Source organism: Cetorhinus maximus, chromosome 17 (assembly GCF_964194155.1).
Source record: "Cetorhinus maximus chromosome 17, sCetMax3.hap1.1, whole genome shotgun sequence".
Classification (NCBI taxonomy): Eukaryota; Metazoa; Chordata; class Chondrichthyes; order Lamniformes; family Cetorhinidae; genus Cetorhinus; species Cetorhinus maximus.
This window is the reverse complement of record NC_135895.1, coordinates 82,101,538-82,126,573: the sequence shown is the minus strand read 5'-3', so window position 1 is coordinate 82,126,573 and position 25,036 is coordinate 82,101,538. Positions and strand designations below refer to the sequence as shown.

Below are 25,036 nucleotides of genomic sequence, written 5' to 3'. Positions count from 1 at the left end.
ACCACCTACAGGACACAAGTCAGGAGTGTGATGGAATGCTCTTTATATGCCTAGATGAGTTCAGCTCTACCAACACTCAAGAAACTCCAGGACATCCAGGACAAAGCAGTCTCCTTGATTGGCACGACATCCACCAGCTTCAACATTCACTCCCTCAGATATCAAGAAACAGCTGAAAGCAGTGGATACTGCAAAGGCTGTGGACCCTGACAACATCCCGGTTGAGCAGGTGCCACTGCTGAAGCTTTGTGCCCCCATGAATTGGGAATATTCAATGCTGCAGTCAGGAGGATAAAAATACAGGAAGACAAAACTCACATTTTATGCTCATGAGGAGCAGCTAGCATTATAAATCAACCTGATGAGTGCACACAAGTGCACTAGTGAATAACTTTTTGGGTTAGGACTAAGAGGCATCTCTTTGTAATACAAGTGGATCAAATAATAAACCTGGTGATGAAGTTTCAGAACCAAGTCAAATCCTGTTGTAGGACATAATCTTCTATCTTTGATAAGTTATTCTATGGTTTGGACACAAGAATTGTGAAAAATAGCAAGACCACAGCCAAATATCACAGAAGATCTTATGAGTGACTTATATAAATTCAGCATAACCTCCCTGCTCTCATACTCTATGCCACTATTAATAAAGCCCAGGATACTATATGCTTTATTAACTGCTCTTTCCATCTCTCCTGCCACCTTCAATAATCTATGCACATTTCCACCCAAGTCTTTCTGCTCTTGCACCCCTTCAAAATTTCACCCCTTATTTTATATTGTCTGTCCATGTTCTTCCCACTGAAATGCATCACCTCACACTTCTCCGCATTGAGCTTCATCTGCCACCTATCTGCCCACTCCACCAACTTGTCTGTGTCCTCTTGAAGTTCCACACCATCCTCCTAGCAGTTCACAACACTCCCAAGCTTTGAAATTGTTCCCTTCAGACCAAGATCTAGATCATTAATTTTGTCAGGAGAAGCAAGGGCCCCAATACCAACCCCTGGGGAACTCCACTACAAACCTTCCTCCAGCCTGAAAAATATCCATTGATCCATTACTCTCTGCTTCCTATTTTTCAGCCAATTTTGTATCCGAATTGCTACTGTCCCTTTTATTCCATGAGCAATAACTTTTCTCACAAGTCTGTTGTGTAGCATTGTATAAAATGTCTTTTTAAAGTCCATGTACACCACATCAACAGCATTACCCTCATCGACCTTTTCTGTTACTTCTTCAAAAAACTCCAGCAAGTTAATTAAACATAATTTCCCCTTTAGAAATCCATGCTGGCTCTTCCTTATCAACCCATATTTTTCCATGTGACTACAAATTCTGTCCCGAATAATTGTTTCTAGAATCTTGCCCACACTGAAGTTAAACTGACCGGTGTGTAATTGCTGGGCTTATCCTTACAACCTTTATTGAAAAAGGGCATAACGTTTGCAATTCTCCAGGCCTCTGGCACCACCCCCGAATCTAGGGAAGACTGAAAGATTAAGGCCAGTGCCCCTGCAATTTCTACTCTCTCTTCCTTCAATATCCTTGGATGCATCTCATCCGATCCCAGTGCCTTGTCGACTTTAAGCAACGACAGTCTATTCAACACATTCTCCTTGTCAATTTTGAACCCTTCTAGTGACAGAGTTTCCTCATCTGTCACCATGGCCTGGGTAGTAGCATCTAGCTCCTTGGTAAAGACAGATGCAAAGTATTAATTTAATACCTCAGGCATGGCTCCTTCTCCATGTGTAAATTCCCTTTTAGGTCCTTAATCGGCTCTACTCCTCCTTTTAGCACCCTTTTACTACTTATATGTCTAGAGAAGACTTTGGGATTCCCCTTTATGTTGTCTGCCAGTCTTTTCTCATAATCCCTCTTTGCTTCTCTAATATGCTTTTTCAGCTCCCCTCTGAACCTTCTGTATTCCTCTTGGTTCTCAATTGTATTTTCTACCTGACACCTGTCATAAGCACACTTTTTCTTCTTTATCTTAATTTCCATCTCCTTTTTCATCCAGGGTGCTCTAGATTTGTTTGCCCTACTTTTCCCTTTCGATGGAATATACTTTGTGCTCGAACCAATTCTTTTTTGAAGGTAGCCCATTGTTTAGCTACAGTTTTTCCTGTCAATCTTTTATCCCAGTCTATCTGCCTCAGCTCCGTTCTTGCCATCGAAGTCGGCTCTTGTCCAGTTAATTATTTTTATCCTGGATTGCCTATCGTCCTTTTCTATTATCATCCTAAAACATACAATACAATGATCACTGTCTCCTAAATGTTCCCCCACTGACACATGATCTACTTGGCCCACCTCATTTCCAAGAACCAGGTCTTTTCTTGTTGGATTGGACACATACTGCAATAGAAAATTCTCCAGAACATAATCTAGAAACTTTTGTCCCTCTCCGCCCTTCACATTACCACTGTCCCAGTCTACATTAGGGTAATTAAAGCCCCCCATTATAACTACGCTACAATGCTTGCATCTCTCTGTAATTTCCCTGCAGATTTGTTCTTCTATGTCCTTCTCACTATTTGGTGGTCTATAGTCCGAGCAACGTAATTGCACCCTTTTTGTTCCTTAGCTTGAGCCAAATTGATTCTGTCCTTGAACCCTCTGGGACATCCTCTTTCTCCAGCACTGCAACATTATTCTTAACCAATACCGCCACCCCTCCTACTTTCCTTCCTTTCCTATCTCTCCTGAACAGCTTGCACCCGGGAATGTTTAAAACCCAGTTCTGCCCTTCCTTGAGTCAGGTCTCTGTTATCGCCACAACATCATATTTCTACATGGCAATCTGCACCTGTAACTCCCCAATCTTATTTACTATACTCTGTGCATTCACATACATGCATAGTAACCCTGAAAACCCTGTGGAGGCAATGTCATAGTGATATTTTCGCCAGACTAGTAATCTAGAGACCCAGGGTAATGCTCTAGGGACCTCCAGACCCAGAGCAACGTGGTTGACTCTTAAGTGCCCTCTGAAATGACCTACCAAGCCACTCAGTCGAATCAAACCACAACAAAGTCACAAAAAAGGAATGAAACTGGAAATGACAACAGCAATCTGTCGATCTGACAATCAGCCCTGTCGACCCTGCAAAGTCCTCCTTACTAACATCTGGGAGCTAGTGCCAAAATTGGGAGAGCTGTCTCACAGACTAGTCAAGCAACAGCCTGACATAGTCATCCTCACAGAATCATATCTGATAGATAATGCCCCAAACACCACCATCATGGACCATCCCTGGGTATGTCCTGTCCCACCGTCAGGACAGACCCAGCAGAGGTGGCGGCACAGTGGTATACAGTCGGGAGGGAGTTGCCCTGGGAGTCCTCAGCATTGACTTTAGACCCCATGAAGTCTCGTGGCATCAGGGCAAACATAGGCAAGGAAACCTCCTGATGATTACCACGTACAGCCCTCCCTCAGCTGATGAATCAGTGCTCCTCCATGTTGAACACCACTTGGAGGAAGCACAGAGGGTGGCAGGGGCATAGAATGTACTCTGGGTGGGGGACTTCAAAGTCCATCACCAAGAGTGGATCGGTAGCACCACTACTGACCGAGCTGGTCGAGTCCTAAATGACATAGCTGCTAGACTGGGGTCTGCGGCAGGTGGTGAGGGGACCATTAAGAGGGAAAAACATACTTGTCCTCATCCTCTCCAAACTGCCTGCCGCAGATGCATCTGTCCATGACAGTATCAGTCGGAGTGACCACTGCACAGTCATTGTGGAGACGAAGTCCCTCCACAACATTTTGTGTGGCACTAACACTGTGCTAAATGGGATAGATTTTGAACACATCTAGCAACTCAAGACTGGGCATCCATGAGGCACTGTGGGCCATCAGCTGCAGCAGAATTGTACTCAAACACAATCTGTAACCTCATGGCCCAGCATTATGCCCACTCTACCATTACCATCAAGCCAGGGGATCAACCCTGGTTCAATGAAGAGTGCAGGAGGGCATGCCAGGAGCAGCACCAGGCATACCTAGAAATGAAGTGTCGACTTGATGAAGCTACAACACAGGGAGACTTGCATGCCAAAAAGGAGAAGCAGCAAGTGATAGACAGAAACATAAACAAAAATTGCTGGAAAAACTCAGCAGATCTGACAGCATCGGTGGAGAGGAAGACAGAGTTAACATTTCGAGTCTGTATGACTCTTCATCAGAACTAAAGAGAAATAGAATGTGGTGAAATCTAAGCTGTTTAAGGGGGGTGGGACAGGTGGAGTTGGATAGAGGGCCAATGATAGGTGGAGGCAAAGGAGAGATTGCCAAAGATGTCATAAACAAAAAGTGTTGACAGTGGTGATATTAGCTAAAGGATGTGCTAATGGTGACATTAAGGGTAGAAAGCAGGATGAGCAAGTGACAGATGACCCTAGTGGGGGTGGGGTGGGGGGAAGGGATCGAAATAGGCTTCACCCCACCCCCCTTAAACAGCTTATCTTTCACCACATTTCTATTTCTCTTTAGTGCTGATGAAGAATCATATGGACTTGAAACGTTAACTCTGTCTTTCTCCCCACAGATGCTGTCAGACCTGCTGAGTTTTTCCAACAATTTTTGTTGTTGTTTCAGATTTCCAGCATCCGCAGTATTTTGCTTTTATCTAAGTGATAGACAGAGCTAAGCGATTCCACAACCAACGGATCAGATGTAACCTCTGCAGTCTTGTCACATCCAATCGTGAATGGTGACAGACAATTAAACAACTCACTGGAGGAGGAGGCTCCACAAATATCCCCATCCTCAATGATGGAGGAGCCCAGCACATCAATGCAAAAGATAAGGCTGAATCATTTGCTACAATCTTCAGCCAGAAGTGCCGAGTGGATCTCGGCCTCTTCCGGCAGTCCCTAGCATCACAGATGCCAGTCTTCAGCCAATTCGACTCACTTCACGTGATATCAAGAAACGGCTGAAGGCACTGGATAGTTGCAAAGGCTATGGGCCCTGACAATATTCCAGCAATAGTATTGAAGACTTGTGCTCCAGAGCTTGCCACGTCTCTAGCCAAGCTGCTCCAGTACAGCTACAACACTGGCATCTACCCAGCTATGTGGAAAACTGTCCAGGTATGTCCTGTACACAAAAAGCAACCTGGCCAATTACCGCCCCATCAGTCTACTGTCGATCATCAATAAAGTAATGGTAGGCTTCATCAACAGTGCTACCAAGTGGCACTTGCTTAGCAATAACCTTCTCACTGATGCCCATTTTGGGTTCCGCCAGGGCCACTCAGCTCCTCGCCTCATTACAGTCTTGGTTCAAACATGGACGAAAGAGCTGAATTCCTGAGGTGAGGTGAGTGTGACTGCGCTGGACATCAAGGCTGCATTTGACCGAATGTGGCATCAAAGAGCCCTAGCAATGCTATATTCAATGGGAAACAGCGGGAAAACTCTCCGCTGGTTGGAGCCATACCTAGCACAAAGGAAGATGGTTGTGGTTGTTGGAGGTCAGTCATCTCAGCTCCACTACATCACTGCAGGAGTTCCTAAGGGTAATGTCCTAGGCCCAACCGTCTTCAACTGCTTCATCCATGACCTTCCTTCCATCATGAGGTCAGAAGTGGGGATGTTCGCTGATGATTGCACAATGTTCAGCATCATTCATGACTCCTCAGATACTGAAGAAGTCCTTGTCCAAATGCAGCAAGACCTAGACAGTATCCAGGCTTGGGCTGACAAGCGGCAAGTAACATTCACGCCACACAAGTTTCAGGCAATGACCATCTCCAACAAGAGAGAATCCAGCCATCGCCACGTGACATTCAATGGCATTACCATCACTGAATCCTCCACTATCAACATCCTGGGGGTTACCATTGGCCAGAAACTGAACTGGACTAGCCATATAATGGCTACAAGAGCAGGTCAGAGGCTAGGAACCCTGCGATGAATAACTCACCTCCTGACTCCCCAAAACCTGGCCACCATCTACAAGGCACAAGTTAGGAGTGTGATGGAATATTGCCCACTTGCCTGGATGAGTGCAGCTCCCACAACACTGAAGGAGTTTGACACCATCCAGGACAAAACAGCCCACTTGATTGGCACCACATTCACAAACATTCACTCCCTCCACCACCGACGCACAGCAGCAGCAGTGTGTACTACCTACAAGATGCACTGCAGGAATTCACCAAGGCTCCTTTGATAGCACCTTCCAAACCCATGACCACTACCATCTAGAAGGACAAGGGCAGCAGATAGATAGGAACACCACCACCTGGAAGTTCCCTCCAAGTCACTCACCATCCTGACTTGGAAATATACCGCCGGTCCTTCACTGTCATTGGATCAAAATCCTGGAACTCCCTAACAGCACTGTGAGTGTACCTACATCACATGAACTGCAGCGGTTCAAGAATGCAGCTCACCACCATCTTCTCAAGGGCAACTAGGGATGGGCAATAAATGCTCATCCAGCCAGCAAAGCCCACGTCCTATGAATGAATTTTAAAAAAATTTGATTTTGTTACTTTCTCCCTTGCCCCGTCTCTACCTATGAACTTACTATTCTCCATACTAGTGCTGTCTGTCCCTCCCAGTATTTTGTGCGCTCTGGTATTCCTCTCTAATATTTTCTCATGGTTTCCACATCCCTACTGAGTTAGCTTAAAGCCGTCCCAACAGCACCACGAAAATGCCCCGCAAGGAACTCAGTCCCAGCTCTGTTCAGGTGCAACCCATCCGGCTTGTACTGCCATCTCCCCCAGAGTCAGTCCCAGTTCCCCAGGAATCTAAAGCCCTCCCACCTGCACCATCTTTCCAGCCATGCATTCATCTGCCTTATCCTCCTGTTTCTAAACTTATTGGCACGTGGCACTGGGAATAATCCGGTGATTACTACATTTGAGGTCCTGCATGCTAATTTTCTACTTAGCTCCCTAAATTCTGATTGCAGGACAACATCCCCCTTCCTACCTAAGTCATTGGTACCAATGTGAACCACGACCTCTGGCTGATCACCTTCCCCTAGAAAAATGGCCTGCAGCCGCTCTGTGACATCCTTGACAAGGATGGCAACATACCAAAACAAAACAGAATTACCTGGAAAAACTCAGCAGGTCTGGCAGCATCGGCGGAGAAGAAAAGAGTTGACGTTTCGAGTCCTCATGACCCTTCAAGTCAGGTCTACAGCCACAGAAATGCCTGTGTGTTCCCCTGACCAATGAATCCCCTATCACTATACCTCTTCCTTTCTTCTTCCTCCCCTCCTGTACAGCCAAGCCGCTCATGGTGCCACAAACTTGGCTCTGACTGCACTCCTCTGAAGAGCCAGCTCCCTCACCAGCCTCCAAAACAGAAAACTGTTTTGTGAGCAGGACTCTCGGGGACTCCTGCACTATCTGCCTACTTCTCTTGGACTGTCCATCTGAATTAAATAGTAAGCTTTATTAGATCAGACATACAATTCAAGATTCTATTCTGCTGTGCACTATGTAGTACCTGCAATAAACATTCCAAGCAGATTCAAAGAAAAACCATAGATCTTACACCAGTCGTCTCACACTTAAAAACACACACATACACACACACACACACACACACACATACACACAGAGTTATATGTTTCAAACAGAGTATGAGCTCCTCTTAGTGTACCTGCGAATATAGTGCCCTTCTTAGTTGACATGGCAAAACACTGCCCTTCTTAGTCTCTTAGCAATAAAGATGCTGTTGCAATACAATGCTCACATATATCCTAAGTGAATAATCATAAAATGATCCCAAAGTTGCGAACCCCTTTTGATTGCAGAAAGCCTTCTGACAATAGGTCAGGTTCCGTTAAATATTCTTCTGAAGATGAGTCGGGTTCCCTTAAATATTCTTTTGAAGCTGAGCGGGGCTTCCTTAGATATTCTTCCGATGATGCATTGGGCTCCCTTTAAATATCTAGTTCTGAGCACAGAGCAAATATTTCCCTGAAGGCGAGTTGTGTCCCCTCTTTGACTGCCATTCTCCTTCTGATGATCGTTTGTTTCCCTTGGTTGAAGTTGTCCTTCTAAGATCGGTCGTGTTGTCTCCTTGTTGACTGCAGTTCTTTTTCTGGCGCCTTGAGCACAGTTCTCATTCTGACTCCTTTACTGCAGTAACGTTGTCATCTTAACAGCTTTCATATCTTTTTGCTTTCAATGGTGGACAGCATGTTACTTCACCAGGGCCTCACTGCCCTATCGATAATAGCCTTAGATCATGATAACAAATAGTTCACATTTTTGTTTAAAACTTAAAATTAAAGCCGGCATGCCACTGTCCCTCTTAGACTTCCTTTCAATAAGTTTCATTATGTGAAGTATACAGTAACAGTTGATTGGTTGGGCAGACCAAATCTCAACTGTCTAGCTGGAAAATTTTCTGATAAGGATTGTTTTATTGATGTAGCGCATTGAATTCTATATATCCTCATCAAAGTCTTGTTTACACAAATATCTCCTTTTAACTACACAATGTCTCTTGTCGCTTCTTGATAATACCATTTGGTTTGGCTGCTTTTCAACAGCCCCACGGGTTCTTGATTTTAAAATGAGCTTCCCTAATCAACACTTTCCAAAGCATGCTGTTTGAATATCCAGCTTGAAAAACTGTGTGCAAAAGAACTTCTTTATATTGGTACATGACTTAGTAGTTCAATGTCCATACCATTCGGGTTTGAGTATTTCTGGACAATTTTGGTGAATGACTAGAAAGGTAGCTCTGTCTCTGAAGAATGCAATTCTTCCCACATAGCTCTAGATAACCTTGTAAACCAGTGCCCTAGGAAATAAGGGTGAGCAAGCAGCAGAAAACTTCCTAGTGGTTTGTCCTGGTAGACTTCTTGATTTTAATGTTTAACCTTCATCCACACCCCATGTCCACTTGAAAATCCTGAAGCCTTAGCTGCACCAAGCTGTGCCTAAGTTCTCTGGACAGCTAAACAGGATATGTCTCTACAAGTAGAGAATGTGTGATCCATAATAACAGAAAATGCTGGAAAAACTCAGCAGGCCTGGCAGCATCTGTAGAGAGAGGAACAGGGTTAACGTTTAGAGTCAGTATGACTCTTCTTCAGAGCATTGTGTTTATTGGACAAACAAAACTTCTAAGCGTATATTTCTCAAATAACTTGTCTCAGAGACTGTTAAACATAGATGGATTTTCTTGCATGTCAGGCTGTTGACAAGAAAGGTAATTAATATAGAATTTACAATATATGTTTGGTATATTTGACCATTTTGCTTTGTATTTTGTTTAAATTGATATAGGGAACTGAAGTTAAGTCATAAGTGCAAGTAAATTGTAAACAGGTATTTTATCTTCATTCTCTCCTTTTTTCATAAACAATATTTGTAAATCATCCTTGTGAAAGCCATTTCAGAAGAATAAATGCGCTCAAATGACTTAAGCCAAGGACACTTCCTCACAGTGTAACTACTCTTTATTGGTGCGTGCAATGGAATCTTGAATCTTGACATCATCAGACTTTTTAACTGACTGACCCTTTGCCTTTTTTTAACTTAATCAATTCTGAACACGCTATTCCAAAGTTCATAAAAATGAAACACCAGCTGAACTTTTGAAAGGCAGTATAAAAATTTTTCTATTAAGCACTTGATAATTAAAGCTAGAATAGTGATGAGGTGCAAGCCTTTCTTCCTAATCATCTTGGCAAATCTCACATTGGAATCTGTTCATTACAAGTAGTATGTTTAATTTTTGCTTTACCTCTCTGGGTTATCATTCATTTTCTTTGCACTAAGGTAAATTTATTGCCTGTTAAGAGATTTGCTATTTAATGGTGTCAGACATCTGTAATTAAGGTGGGTTATTGATATCCTATCAAAAAGAGCATTTGGGTCCTGTTCTCAGTCAGATGGTCTTCACCTGTGTTTTGTGCCATTGTTCATAATAATTGTAAAGATATACTGAACATGCTGTAAATCTGTTGAATGATGAAACTGCCCACAGATATCTAAAAGTAACAGTCATCAAATTATAGATGGGTAACAGATAGAAGCTGCATCTTTAAAGACATGCCTCTATTTTCTTTCCCTATATCTTATCCATCTTTGTCCTACAGACTCTCATTAAGAATTGAGCCTGGTACCAGCACACCCCAGTCCACTGCCTCAAGGGAGGATCTTGCAGGTAAGTGAGCACCAGATAATTTGGCCTTTTAAGCTTATTGCATCTGGTGTAATAAAGACTGTAATATCATGAATTTCACTTTCCAAGACTGTTTACAGCATTGTGTCTGCATTAGACCAAACCTTATCCTTCATTGTGTAGCTGTAAAACATGTGCAAATACAATGTAATAATTATTTATGAAAACTTACCATGAGGTGTTGCATCCTGTTTGGATCTGCAATTATCTTTTGATTTTCTGGGGCCGTTCAAGGTAATATTAACATTTTGTCACTCCCAGTGTTCTGTGTCATCATCTAATCTTGGAAAGCAAGCCTAAGTTAATAGCCTCTACAAAACAGTAAGCTACCTCATGGTGAAGACCTTTAACTTCATTTTCTCACTTGGATTATTAGCTGTAGGAATGTATTTTACAGTTAACTATTTGAGAAGCAAATCTGTTGCAGGTTGGGTTAGTTCTTCAATGCCTCTTACTGGAAAGACAAGTTTGTTTTAGAAGTAGGAGTTTATGGTTTTGTGAATTAGCAAATTTGGCAGCTATTGCCACAGATGGTAACTGAAGTAATCAGCTTAAAACAGGCAGTTATTCAACCCATATTAAAAATGCCTTGGCAATGGAGGCTGATTTTCTCATTTATTTTGTCATTAAATCTGTTGTACTTACGCCAGAATGATGGTGCCATGTATTCTGACTAGTCTTCATGCCATTTCTGGTGTATTTGAGTCTTAAATCATACTGTTGATTTCTCATACTGGAAAATATTCAATTCTGGGGTAACGAAATTAACTGTTACTATGCTGAATAATCACATGTTTGGTGACAGCCCTACTGCCAGAGAAATTCTCTAGTTGTGTGACTAGGTAATTTCCTAAAGCGCTTTTTCATGTGTCATGGTATTTAATTTGCATGTTGTAAAATAGCACTTTGCACATCAAAATTAGTAATGGTTTCAGAGGTCACAAGTTGACAGATGGAGTTGAACAGTTGTCCTTGACACACGTAGGTGAGGGTGTTTGTTTGCTGAAAGGTTTTTACTTCCATTGATTACTGTTCATTCCATAAGAAGACAACATTTCCCACTAGTTTCAGCTAATTACAGTTTGCTCCCTTTGTACCATGAAAATGTGTTTTAATATTAAACTCAAGACCTCGGTAGATAGAAACAAAGGGTAGAATTGTCTCAGAATTGCACTAAGTGCGGTAGCGGGCTACCGGCCGCATTTGCGGGTTTTTGCGAATTATCATCCACTTCCCACCTCATTAATTATGCAGCCCCAGGAAACACGCTGTCTCGCTGGCAGGCGGCCTCTGAATCACCCGTCATGCCATGACCTCACCGTTTCCTCATGCCAGGTGCCATATCCAAACTGCAGCCGTGCACACAGTTCTCAATACTTGCAGCCCAGGACTGCTCCAGTGAAAACATGGCCCTGAAAGCCAAGAAGAGTTCAGTGACCCATCACTGGAATGCCTTTTGGAGGCCCGCCATGATGTCCTCCATCCCTGCTCTGGCCACAAGATGTCCAGCAATCTCACCACTCTGTCTTAGGCAACAGTGGCAGTGGTGACCAGTGCCAATGCTGCAAAGAAGTGGTTGGCCATCCAGAGCAGAAAGAGGATGAATGATCTAATCCATATCACCAGGGTAAGGCAACTATCTCATCACTCTAAACTTACACACTGACAAGCCCATCACACATTCACTGGCATCTCTCTCACTGCCAGCTCAAGCGACATCACCACTCACTCTCACACACACCCTCACATCTCCATCTGGCTCCATCTCCTCTGGAGACTGCCTCTTTAGCCCTCACCATCTTGAGGCCACTTGCACAGATCAATATGTGCCCCCACACACCCCCTGGGATACCCCCTTGCCCACTACAGCCCTCGCCCTGCCCTTTGCCTTTTTAAAAATTCATTCATGGGATGTGGGCATCGCTGGCTAGGCCAGCATTTATTCCCCATTCCTAATTGCCCATATTCAAAAGGCATTTAAGAGTCACCACATTGCTGGTGGATTTGGAGTCACATGTAGGCCAGATCAGGTAAAGACAGCAGATTTCCTTTTCTAAAGGACATTAGTGAACCAGATGGCTTTTTACAACAATCAGCAATGGTTTCATGGTCATCATCAGACTTTGAATTCCAGATTTTTATTGAATTCAAATTTCACCATCTGCCGTGGCGGGATTTGAACCCCGGTCCCCAGAGCATTAAGCTAGGTCTCTGGAACACTTGTCCAGTGACAATACCTCTATGCCACTGCCTCCCCAATGTGGCCTGAGGCTACTTCTCCCCACTTCCCAAGCAAGTCGTAGCCCTGCAGCCATTGAAAAACCACCCACGCCTTACAGTTGGTCTGGCAGGTAGAGACCTGCCCTTGAACCCCCTCTGAATGTGATGTGGTGCTGCTTGCGGAGCCCTGATGACCGTGAGTGCTGCCTGAAGCAAGGTAGGCAAACAAACCTCCAAGTCCCGAGCGAAGTGCAGCTCGCCAGGTCCACATTTTGATTCCAGTGAACAGGGCTTATAATGAGATGCTCAAGTATTGAAATTAGGTTCCCAACGTATGGTGGTGGGAAACGCAGCCAACCATTGATGGGTGGAGCAGACGATCGGAAATTGGTTTCACGACAGTGTAAACCCAATTTTTGGCCTTGCCATATTGTCTGCTCATGCCGCCAAATAAACCTGACGCCAACAGGAGCAGAAAATTCCGCCCGAACTGTTTCCAGTGGCTGTGGGATCTAGAATAAGGGGCTACAGATGCAAGATTAAATATAAGCGATTTAGGATAAAGAGTAAAAGAAACTTACTTATACAGAGAGTTGTGAGTATGGAATTCATAACACAGCAGCATTACTTCCAAAATTACTATTTGAGGCAGAAACAATGTAAATATTGGATAGAAGAATAAAGGAAAAACATGTTGAATGGATTATGAAAGAGGGCAAATGTGAATCAAACTGTTTGTTTGCATAAATGCTGATGTGGACAAGTTGGGAGAAGTGGCTTATTTCTGTATGCTTCAGTTCCCAATGAATCTTCACCACTTGTTTGAGCTTCCCTGTCTGTGTAATCTTCCAAGAAGTTCAGATGCAATTTTTTGATGTACCTGGAATCAAATATTTCCAAACAGTTGTTAGGAAATAGAGATAGTTTAAGTAAGTTATATTTATATTTGTGGGTATTAGAAATGAGTTTTAGCTTTACAGTTTAAGTTTGATTTGTATTTCTGTATCTCTATGTTAAGAAAAGATCAAATTGAATTTTAGTCTCACTTTAAAAGATGCCTGCATTTCTAATTAGAGTTTTACGACTGTTGCAGTTAAGTTAAACAAACAAGAGTAGAGAAACTGGGCTCTTGCATAGCAACAGGGGCCTAGAGAGGCAAGTCCCTCCCACAGACACACACACAAGAAACACCAGTTTTGATTTGGAAGCTGTTTGAGTTCAGTTGGTTTTGAAAGTAGCTTCTAAGAGAGACGGGAGCAAAGGGGACAGATAGCCAGTCCAAAAGCAAAAAGAAAAGACCCCAAAATCCAGGAGAGTGGAACAGGAGAAAGTCCAAAGAAGACCTTCTAGTCAAAGGGAAGGAAAGGAACCTGGAAAAGGTTCTGAGAGAGAAAGGCTCCAAGCTTCAGATTTAAAGAGACAAAAGCTGCAGAAAGCAGATTTAAAGCGAGAACAGCTTACAAGAGGCCAGAAGGTCCAAAGAGACAACTGAAGATCTGTAACTTTTTGCTATGAGCATGTGAAGCAGTGGTGCAATGTTGACAGCTGAGTCGGTGAGAGAGTGCATGGAGGAAAGCTTGAATGCATGTGGTGAGCCAGGAGAGAGGAACATCGGAAGGAGAGTTTGAAACCCTGGAAGTCTACCTTTGCGGAAGGCATCTGAGAGAAAGCGTCGGTTTTGGGAGAAGATTCTAAAGCGAATTCTGGGAGAGTGGAGTTTGGAAACCCTCATGTGAAAGATTGAGTTCAGTGAGACCAGTCAGCTCATGATGTAACAAGCTTCTGGGGGGAGTTGAGGAGAGATCCATAGCATCTGTTCGAGGTGGCATCTGTCACTTGGTAGTGTGACAGAGTGTGGTGTGTCTGACCACAGGTCGCCTATTGGTACATGGACTATGTACTTACTGTGGATATTAGAATATAAGATAGCTTTTGTAACTTGTTATCCTTACAAACCTGTATATATCTGTAAAGGTATAGTTATGGGTGAAGGAGTATTGTAATAAAGTTCATTTTTTTTTGCTTAATAAATGTTTTATACTTTTGTTAAAAGTTCATTAGCTGACTCCAGTAACTCTATTCAGTAGCCCCTCTCCACGTATCTAAACAAACAAATAAAAGTTAGGATCTATCAAGCTGGGTTCCACCCTGGGACCAGGCTTGTCCAGTGATCACGTCAGCTGGGATCATAACACAATACAAATATTGAAGACCGGAGATGGAGTACAGTATTGAAGTTCATAACTTGCAGTCACTCCAACCTAATGTAAAAATAGCACAGTCCATGAAGAAGTTGGCCATGTCAATTAGGCAAATGTGTAACTTTTTCTTTGTGTAGTTCGTGGGAGGCTCTTGCCTGCAATTAATAAGAGATCAATCATTTGCTTTCCTTTCTAATCCTATAAAAGACTATTATCATCAAATTGTAACTTGGCCCAGATGTCCATGATGACTTATAGGTCAATCATATAATTTAAACTTTTGCCAGTTAACCATTCAAGCAATTTACATGTATTTCGGTTTTCTAAATCCGGTCTTTGGCTCCAGAAGATTAGGCGGGGGATCACCAGTCATCAAAGCTTCTGTTCATCTGTCGTAACATTTCTTAATATTTCAATTTGTTGCCTTAAAGTAATATTATTTCTTATGATTACACTCTTGAGTCAGAAGGTTATGAGTTCACGCTCTACCTTAGGGATTCAGTACAAGATCTAGGCTAACATTTAAGTGCAGTACTAAAGGAGTTCTACATTGAGCTGATCAGTGAGAGAGTAAATCAAGATTCTGTCAACCTATTCTGATGGCCTAGGTTTTGTAAATGCTTATGAATTTGAAAGCTTCCAGAACAATGCCTAAAGAAGAACAATGATTTACTCCAGTGTCTTGATCAATAGTCCTCTTTGAAACATTATCACAAACGCAGATTAACTTGTTATTTATCTCAACATAATTCGATAAACGTCCAGAAGTGAGAAATGGCTGCTAAACAAGACAATGCATATTAAAGTGTGAAGCACTTTGGAATGTGTTTGAAACTTGTTAAGATGCTTTACAAATGCAGACTGCTAATTTAAAATGTGTTTTTGTTATGTTCCTTCTGTCGGGCCACCTTGCTTGCAAACATGATTGCACACCAATCTACAGGTGAGTGAGTTGGTAAACAATATACTGCAGACGCAGAGACCAATGTAAGATGAAGCATGTGCTGTTTGTTAACACAAGTAAAAGAGCACTTACACGTGTGCTTCTCTAACCAGACCCTATGCTAAACTACTGATTAACATTGTAGCCTGCACTACACAGCCATTGGGTAATGCAGTCATATGACCAATCTACTCAAATTCTCTTAAAGTTGTATTGCACCTTAGATCATCATATCCCTCCCCCTTTACTCAAAAGTACAATTTACAATATATCAATTATTTACATGAATGAATTATTTACAAATTCAGCCTCCCTGGAGGCTTTTTCAAACATGTCGAACATCGTAGTTCTACGACTTTGGATGGTTTACCCGAGGCCTCCCTCCCAGGAGTCATCTGTCCATTAGGCTCTCCAGTAGGAACCGGTAAGTTTGTTTCTTCGACCCTCCCAGGCATTTCCAAACCAAATGGAGTTCCTTCCACATGTGATGTGGACTCCCAACGGGAATGCTCGGTGCATCCTTTCTTGTAGATCTGTTCCCCATTTCCTGAGGCAATCTACATGTCTCCTAATTATCCGACCTTCGACCGATATGTGATGGGAAAGGGGCCCTATCACTGCACTAACCTCACCTGATGGCCATTCGGGCCCATCTCCAAAGCTCTATGCAAAAACAAACAATGTCTCCAACAGTGAAGTTTCTTTCATGACTGTGGAAATCATGTCCATTTTTCTGGGTCTCCTGACTTCTCGCTACTCTTCCCCCTAAATTCAGCTGTAAGAGACTCAAATGTGTCCTGAGATGTCTCTTCATCAATAACTCTGCGGGGGCAATACCAGTGGTCATGTGTGGCGGAGACCTATAGCTGAGTAGGAAACGTGATAATCTAGTTGCAATAGTCTCCATCCAGTTTTTTCGGTCTGGACTGCTCTCTCGGCCAAACTATTGGATGCAGGGTGGTATGGTGAGGTCTTAACATGTGTCATGCCATTGAGACTTGTAAATCTTTGGAATTCCCCGCTTGTGAATGCCGTTTCATTATCAGTCACTGTTATCTCTGGTAACCCGCGTATTGCAAAACTGAGACACAATCTGTCTATGTGGCGGTAGGTGTGGGTGATCTCACCTCATATACATCCATCCACTTTGAGTGAACATCTATAATCAAGAGGAACGTTGTGCCCAAAAAAGGCCCCACATGGTCAATGTGGAGGCGGACCCATGGCTTTCCTGGCCATTCCCAGGGTTGCAATGGAGCAGAAGGGGGCAATTTCTGTACCTGTTGGCACTGTATACAGCTCTTGACTAAGTTTTCGATTTCTGTATCCATCCCTGACCACCATAGTAGCTGTGCCAACATTTTCATTCTAGAAATGCCAGGGTGAGCACTATGCAATTCTGTCAATAATTACTTTCTTGCTCTTGAAGGCACAATGACTCGCTCCTCACAGCAAGATGCCACCCTGGCAGGTGAGCTCATATCTCCTATTAAAATAGGGCTTCATTTCATCAGACTTTGGCTCGTTAGACCATCCCCGTAAGACTTGTTCCCTTACGTGAGACAAAACTGGATCGCGGTCTGGCCACTCTCTTATTTGTTTGGCACGTACTGGTGATGAATCCACAAATTTTAATAACAAGACAATTTCTTGAGGAACTGGGACATTCACATTGCTGTCTTTTAGAGGTAGTCGGCTTAGTGAGTCAGCATTTGCAATCTGGCTTCCCAGCCAGTGGATATAATTCAGTGGATATATTCATAAGCAGCTAGAATCAGTGCCCACCTTTGTATGCATGTAAAAGCAATTGGAGATATTGCCTTATCTTCCCCGAACAAGCCTAGTAGTGGTTTGTGGTCGGATACAATGGTGAAGTGGCGACCATGGATGTATTGGTGAAATTTCTTAACGCCAAATACAGTGGATAAGCCTTCTTTCTCTATTTGTGAGTATCTTCGTTCTGCAACACTGAGTGTTCTTGAGACGTAACCAATGGCCATTCGGAGCCATCCACTATCCGGTGGGAGAGTACTGCCCCTACTCCGTAAGGGGATGCATCGCAGGTCAAAATTAATTCTTTCTTTGGGTTGAGCACCAACCGGGCCGATGAATGTAGCAACTGCTTTACTGTCGTAAAAGCCTGTTGTTGTGGAGCTTGCCAAGTCCACCTGTGGTTTTTCTTGAGTGAACCATATAATGGAGCCAGTACTGTTGACAAATTTGGGAGAAAACGGCCATAATAGTTAATCATTCCCAAGAAGAACTTGAGTTCTATAGCGTTTTTCGGTGCTGGCGCCTCACGAATAGCTCTCACGTTGTCTTCTACTGGGTGAAGGCCCTACAAGTCAACTCTATGACTCTTCATCCCAGGAATCAGCCTAGTGAATCTCTTTTGAACTGCCTTTCTTAAATATGGGGACCAAAACTGTACGCAGTACTCCAGGTGTGGCCTCACCAACACCCTGTACAATTGTAACAAGACTTCCCTATTTTTAAACTCCAACTCCCTAGCAGTACAGACCAAAATTCCATTTGCTGCCTTAATTATTTCCTGCACCTGCGTGCTAACTTTGTGTTTCAAGCACAAGGACACCCAGATCCCTCTGTGCTGCACTTTTTTGGAGTCTCTCTCCATTTAAATAATAGTCTGCCTTTTGATTCTTCCTACTGAAATGCATGACCTCTCACTTTCCTACATTAAGCTCCATCTGCCAAGTTTTTGCTCACTCATTCCACCTATCTATATCCCCTTGCAGATTCCTTATGTCTTCGTCACAACATGCCCTGCCACCTATTTTTGTAGCATCAGCAAATTTGGATACATTACACTCTGCCCCCTCCTCCAAGTCATTAATATAGATAGTAAATAATTGAGGCCCTAGGACTGATCCTTGTGGCACTTCACTAATTACATCTTTCCAACCTGTAAAAGACCCATTAATCCCGACTCCCTGTCTTCGGTGTGTTAACCAATCCTCAATCCATGCTAATACATTACCCCCAATACAGTGAGCTCCTATCTTGTGCAATAACTTTTTATGTGGCACCTTATCGAATGCCTTCTGGAAATCCAAATACACTACATCTACCGGTTTCCCTTTGTCAACTCTGCTTGTTATATCCTCAAAGAACTCTGGCAAATTTGTCAAATATGATTTCCCTTTCACAAAACCATGTTGACCCTGTTTGATTGTGTGAAACTTTTCTAAATGTCCTGTTATTTCTTCCTTGATAATGGACTCTAGCATTTTCCCAATGACAGATGTTTGGCTGACTGACCTATAGTTTCCTGTTTTTTGTCTCCCTCCCTTCTTGAACAGGGGCATCACATTAGCGGTTTTCCAATCTTCTCCTCCCAGAATCCTGTGATTTCTGGAATATTTCAACCAATGCCTCCACTATCTCTGCAGCCACTAACTTTAAAACCCTTGGATGCAGGCCATCAGGTCCTGGCAACTTGTCTGCCTTTAGTTCCATTAGTTTGTCAAACACTTTGTCCCTTGTGATAGAAACTGTTACAAGATCTTTCCTCCCATTAGCTCTTTGCTTATCTGATATCTTTGGGATGTTTATAGTATCCGCCACTGTGAAGACCGATACAAAATAGTGGTTTAAATTATCTGCCATTTCCCTGTTCCCCATTATCAATTCTCCAGTCGCATCCTCCAAGGGTCCTATGCTCACTTTAGCCACTCTCTTTCTTTTCATATACCTGTAAAAGCTCTTGCTGTTTGTTTTTATATTACTTGCCAATTTACTTTCATAATCAATTTTCTCCCTCTTTATTAGCTTTTTAATCATCCGCTGCTGGTTCCTAAAAACATTCCCAATCCTCTGGCCTACCACTAATTTTTGCCACTCTGTATGCTTTAGTGTTTGATTGGACATTCTTCTTAACCACCTTTGTTAACCACGGGTGGTTCATTCTTTTCACCGAGTCCTTCTTTTTGACCGGGATAAATTTTTGCTGAGCATTATAAAATATCTGTTTAAATGTGTGCCACTGCTCATCCACTGACCTCCCCCTTCGTCTATTTTCCCAGCCTGCTTTAGATAACTCTTCCTTCATACCTCTGTAATTGCCCTTATTTAAGTTGAGGACACTGGTTTGAGACCCAAGTTGCTCGCCCTCAAACTGAATTTGAAATTCTACCATGTTGTGATTGCTACCCCATAGAGGATCCTTGACTAGAATATCTCTTATTAATCCCACCTCATTACACATTACTAGATCTAAAATAGCCTGTTCCTGGGTAGGTTCTGCAACGTATTGCTCTAAGAAACAATGGAAGACAGGACATTCTTAATTAGCACTTTTCTCAGACAAATACCACCACCTTCAACACCTCTTTGACCCTTTTGTCTGTGACATCTTTTGATTATCTGCTCATCTCCACAATCACCACACCACACCCTCAATGTGTCTCTCCCCCCCCCCCCCCCACCACCACCACCAACTCCCCCCCCCCACCCACCTTAAACCAATTTATATTTCTCCCTTCTTCTAACTATGCTCCAGTTCTGCCGAAGGGCCATGAAGGCTCGAAACGTTAACTGATTTCTTCTCCGCCGATGCTGCCAGACCTGCTGAGTTTTTCCAGGTAATTCTGTTTTTGTTTTGGATTTCCAGCATCCGCAGTAGCTTTTAGCTTTTTGTTGATTCCATATCATGATCTATTGCACCTATATTACTATTCACCACTGTACTGATACCTTTATTTATTAACAAAGCTGCCCCACCTCCTTTTCCATTTTGCCTATTTTTCCAGAATGTCAAATACCCTTGAATACTGCGTTCCCAGTCTTGGTCACCCTGCAACCACGCCTCTGTAATAGCTATCAAGTCATATTCATTTATTTCTATTTGTGCCGTCAACTCATCTATTTTGTTACAAATGCTGCATGCATTCAGATAAAGAGCCTTAACCTTTGACTTTTTACCATTATTACTCATTCTGGTTCTAATTTCTGCTGCACTCCTCTGCTTATATTTTCTGCCCCTTCCTATCACACTTTGATTATCATTCGCCTCTTGACTACCCTGCACCTCTGCTCTCTCATTTCTTTTTGCTTTTTTAAACTTCCCTTCAATTGAATCCTCCCCTGACAAATTAATATGCCGTTGGCCAAAAAGACAAATATAATGTGATTGGTCATTGGTGATCAAACAGTTTGATACAGCCAAACTGTGGCATACTGGAGGGAGGTAACTCTGCGACTATGATGAAGGTTGTATTTACAATCGCCTTGCACGGTACGGCTGATTTGCTTCTGTTTAATTTCTGCGGCTTTCTTTGGTGTCATCGACTAGTCGTGGTTTGCCTTGTCGCCAGTTGTTATGTTCCTTCTGTTGGGTCACTTTGCTCGCAAACACAGTTGCACCCATATCTACTGGTGAGTGAGTTGGTAAACAATATACTGCAGACGCAGAGACCAATGTAAGATGAAGCACATGCTGTTTATTAACACAAGTAAGAGTGTTAACACATGTGCTTCTCCAACCAGACGCTATGCTAAACTACTGATTACCATTGTAGCCCGCACTATACAGCAATTGGGTAATACAATCACGTGGTCAATCTGCTCACATTCTCTTAAAGGTGCATTGCACCTCAGATTACCACAGTTTTCTACAGGAAACACCTCGTGGATACCTGACAGTGTTTTTGGAAGTTAGGACACATGGGTCACGGGGACTGTAGCAGTATTTCGAGAGTCCTGGAGTCCATGGCAATACTTAAGAAGGGATTCCCACACACAAAAAAAATTAAAAACAGATTGGATGGATTTTGCAGTCAGCGGCCTAAGAATGGCACTCGCCATTTATCACACTGACAACTTGCCAGTTTTTTTCCATACAAGTGACACCTTGCTATATTTATAGATCATATCCCACATTAGCCTTCTGCAGGGGATCTGTGACGTATGTGAGCAGGGGAAGTAACCAGGTTACTCTTCACACAAACCAACTGAGGAATCCTCACTGAGTCACGCAGTCTAAACCAAGAAGTGTAAATTGGAATTATTCCAGTGTAAAATCATGTAAGGAAGATGGAAATGGGAGCAAAATAAAGATGGGATTAAGAGAGATGGATTTAAAAAAGTTTTGAAAAATCACTGTTCAACAGTAATTAAAACCTGAAAGAATAATATTCCACGTTTGTAAAATTATACTGACCAACCTAGAGAGGTTATAACTGATCACACTGTTTAAAATTCACTTACATCTCAAAGCACCAGACCAAATGTTTCTGGTGTTTAGTGGGCAGCAAGTGGGTATGTACCATACACCAAATGAATTTTAATACCAAGTCTGTTAGCAAGGTACCAGTCTGGCAAAACCTGTGGATGAGCAGGATTACCTGAACAGCAACCTATGGATTTCCATGTTTAACTCCACATGTGTGAATGCTGGAATTTGCTGTCTAATTTATTCCATAATAAAGATGAGCACTATTAGCCTCACCATTATTCTCAAAGCAAAATCCAGGCCAATTTCATCTTGTTCAGTCAGTAAACCATAATGTAGATCAGATCTCACCAAATCAATGCTACGAATATACTGGCAACTTCAAAATACGTCTTCATACTACTAACATGTAAATGAAAAGGCAGCCAAAGAGTAAAATTCACACTCTCATGTGCAAAATGTCAGTTGCATTTCATTAATCACTGCACTTCAGTGCTTCTTAAAAACACAGTGAAAGATTTTAAACATTTTTCATCTACTGATGACTAAAATGTTTTTCAAAAAGATGATGTAATGTAATCCTGACATCATAACTCCAGATTTGGCTTTTGGAAATGCAACAGTTTTTTTATGAACTTCAAAGACGTGTTACAGTAGCAGGATTAACCTGAGGCATCAAGATTTAATGTCTCCATACCGTGAAAAAAATAGATTATTACTGAAGTGAATTGGTGCACTTGGCTTTATACTTGGGCAATTCAACTTAAATCGAAAATAGATCAATGGATCAATGCCCTCTTCTTTCCCTTCTCTCCCTTCTGTCTGGACCCTCCCCCTTTCTCTCCAATCTCTCCCCTCCTTCCACTTTTCTCCCTCCTTCCTTCCCCACCCTTCTGTTTCCCTTCCTCCTTCATCCCCTCTCTCTCTTCCTCCTCCTCCCTCATTCTCAGTCTCTCCTCCCTCTTCCTTCTCACATTCTTCCTCCTTCTCCCTATCCCCCTCCTTCCCCACTCTCGTTCCTCCCCCTCTCCCTCTTTCCCCTCTCTCCCTCTTTTCCCTCTCTTCCTCTTCTGCCCTCCCTTTTCCTCCCTCTGTCTTGATCTTTCTTTCCCCCTTCTCTCCCTCCTTCACCCTCTTTCATTCCTTCCCACTTTCAGCCACCTTCTCCCTCTTGCTCCACTTTCCCCCTCTCTCCATCTTCCCCCTCACTCACTCTTTCCCCTCTCTTCCTCTCCTTCCCTTCCGTCCCCCTCCTTTCTTTCCATCCCCCTCCTTTCCTTCCGCCCCCCTCCTTTCCTTCCGCCCCCCTCCTTTCCTTCCACCCCCCTCCTTTCCTTCCGCCCCCCTCCTTTCCTTCCGCCCCCCTCCATCCCCTCCTTCCCCCTCTCATCCTTCTGCCCTCTCTCCCTCCCTCCCTCCTTCTCCCCTTCCTTTCCCCTTCCCACCTCCCTCCCACCTTCACCCTCCCATTCCCTCCCTCCCCCCCTCCTTCCCCTTCCTTCCTTCACCCCCCCTTCACCTATTCCACCTCTTTTTGTGTCTTCTACCACTTCTCTGTCATTTCTTTGTTTCCCTTTCTTTATTTCCCAGCCTCATCCTCTACGGGACCAACACTTATTTTAGCTACTCTTTTTTATGTACTTGTAGAAGCTTTTACTGTCTCTTTTTATATTTATTGCTACTTTTGTCTCATACTCTTAATTTCTCCTTTTTTTTTAGTCACCCTTTGCTCATACTCCCTCAGCAGAACCTCTTTCATGGCCCTCTCTAAGTCATAGATACCCACGTGGACCAAGAAAACTGGATCCTGCCCCTTCCACTCCGATTTCCTCTCCAGCCCCGAAGGAGATATCAATCCTAGCATGGGGCAGGCAACACAGCCTTCGGACTCACGCTCTCGACTGCAGAGAAGAGCACCTATCCCCTAACTTTGTTGTTCCTTACTACAACTGTATTTCATTTTACTTCCACTCATTTGAATGGCCCCCCACACCATAGTATTCCTGAATCCTGAGATCATTGAAATGAAGAAAGAAACAGATATAAGAAGTGAAGGGACTGGCGAAGAGGAGACATTACCTTCTCAGTGGAGCTAATATCATAGTCACATTTAAGTTCAGGGCAGAAGTACCCACATCAGGACTAATTTGGAACTTCATGTGTTAACGAACCTTGCTTCAAGCAGGACCTCCGTCTGTGTTTGGCAGAGTTTCCAACTTCGTTTTCCTTTCCTATCATAATTCTGACAGATGTTCAATGTTTTGAGTTCATTTACACCACATTTGACCAGGACCAACTAACTTGAATCCTAATGACAACAGAATGCTCAGGATATAGCAAAATTCAAGAACCCAATTGTGGTAGGAACAGGCCGAGAGTTATAAGAATCTGGAATGCATTTTTTTGCCAAATCACCTGAAGAGGAGATTTCATGTGTACAGGTCCATTTGATCAGCTTTATTCACAAGCAGTCTTTACCAGAACACTCACGTTTGAATCCCCTCCTCCACTGTACTGAAACAACTCTTCTCAAAGTCATAGATGACACTCTATATGACCATAGCAAAGGTAAACTTTCCCTCCTCGTCCTTTTCAATGTGTCTACAGACTTTGACATGGTTGACCACACTATCCTCCTCCAACAACTCTCTACTTGAGTACCGCTGAAAAAAAACACATTTCATGTCCAAGCTTTCCGTCTTGCGCTCATCAAGACAATTAGCAAGGATAGTCACCCAGAAGTTAAAGGATGTTTTAGTTCTTTTAACTTTTTCTGGGTAACTATTGATGTGACGTAGTCGGAACCATCCAAACTTTGCGATTTAAGTTGTACTTTCGGATGGTTCCCAGTGCAGGGCAGTTGCCCAGGGGAAGTTTGCACTTCCGAGCAATTGCCGTGCAAACCTTACCTTCGAACTTCCGATAGATGGGGGTTTCCCAGTGCATTCTTGGGGCACTCCCCCAATACGATGCCCTGGAGCTTGGAATTTACAGCCCAATATCTCCATGTGTGGGCTCAGTTTCATATTTTGCTTTTATAATGTTCCTTTGAAGGACCATGGGATTTTTCATTGTGTTAAAGGTGCTATATAAATATAAGTTGTTGTTGTTAGCATCTAATAGGTCCTGTTTAATGAATGTTAAATACCCAGTACTTGAAGGCAATAAGATGAACAGGTGCTAGGTGTTGATTTGTTAATTATACTCAATTATATATGAGGAAGAGTCAGCTAGTACTAGCTGTCTGGTGTGTTGAAGGGGAGAAGTCATCTCTGGAGCGGGCAATAAACATTCTCCACCTAA

General features: G+C 43.0%; 1 protein-coding gene across 12 annotated transcripts in view; it reads left to right on the top strand.

Annotated features, from left to right (window-relative positions):
• The window catches only part of ralgps2 (Ral GEF with PH domain and SH3 binding motif 2), a 674,317-nt gene that overhangs the window by 463,874 nt on the left and 185,407 nt on the right, over positions 1–25,036 (top strand). For all 12 annotated transcript variants that reach the window (XR_013579343.1, XM_078561532.1, XM_078561535.1 and 9 more), the window contains one exon: positions 10,094–10,161. Coding sequence is in view for 11 of the 12 variants with exons in the window: in XM_078561532.1 (XP_078417658.1) it covers positions 10,094–10,161 (68 nt within the window). In the remaining variant the exon portion in view is untranslated. The remainder of the gene's footprint in view (positions 1–10,093; positions 10,162–25,036) is intronic.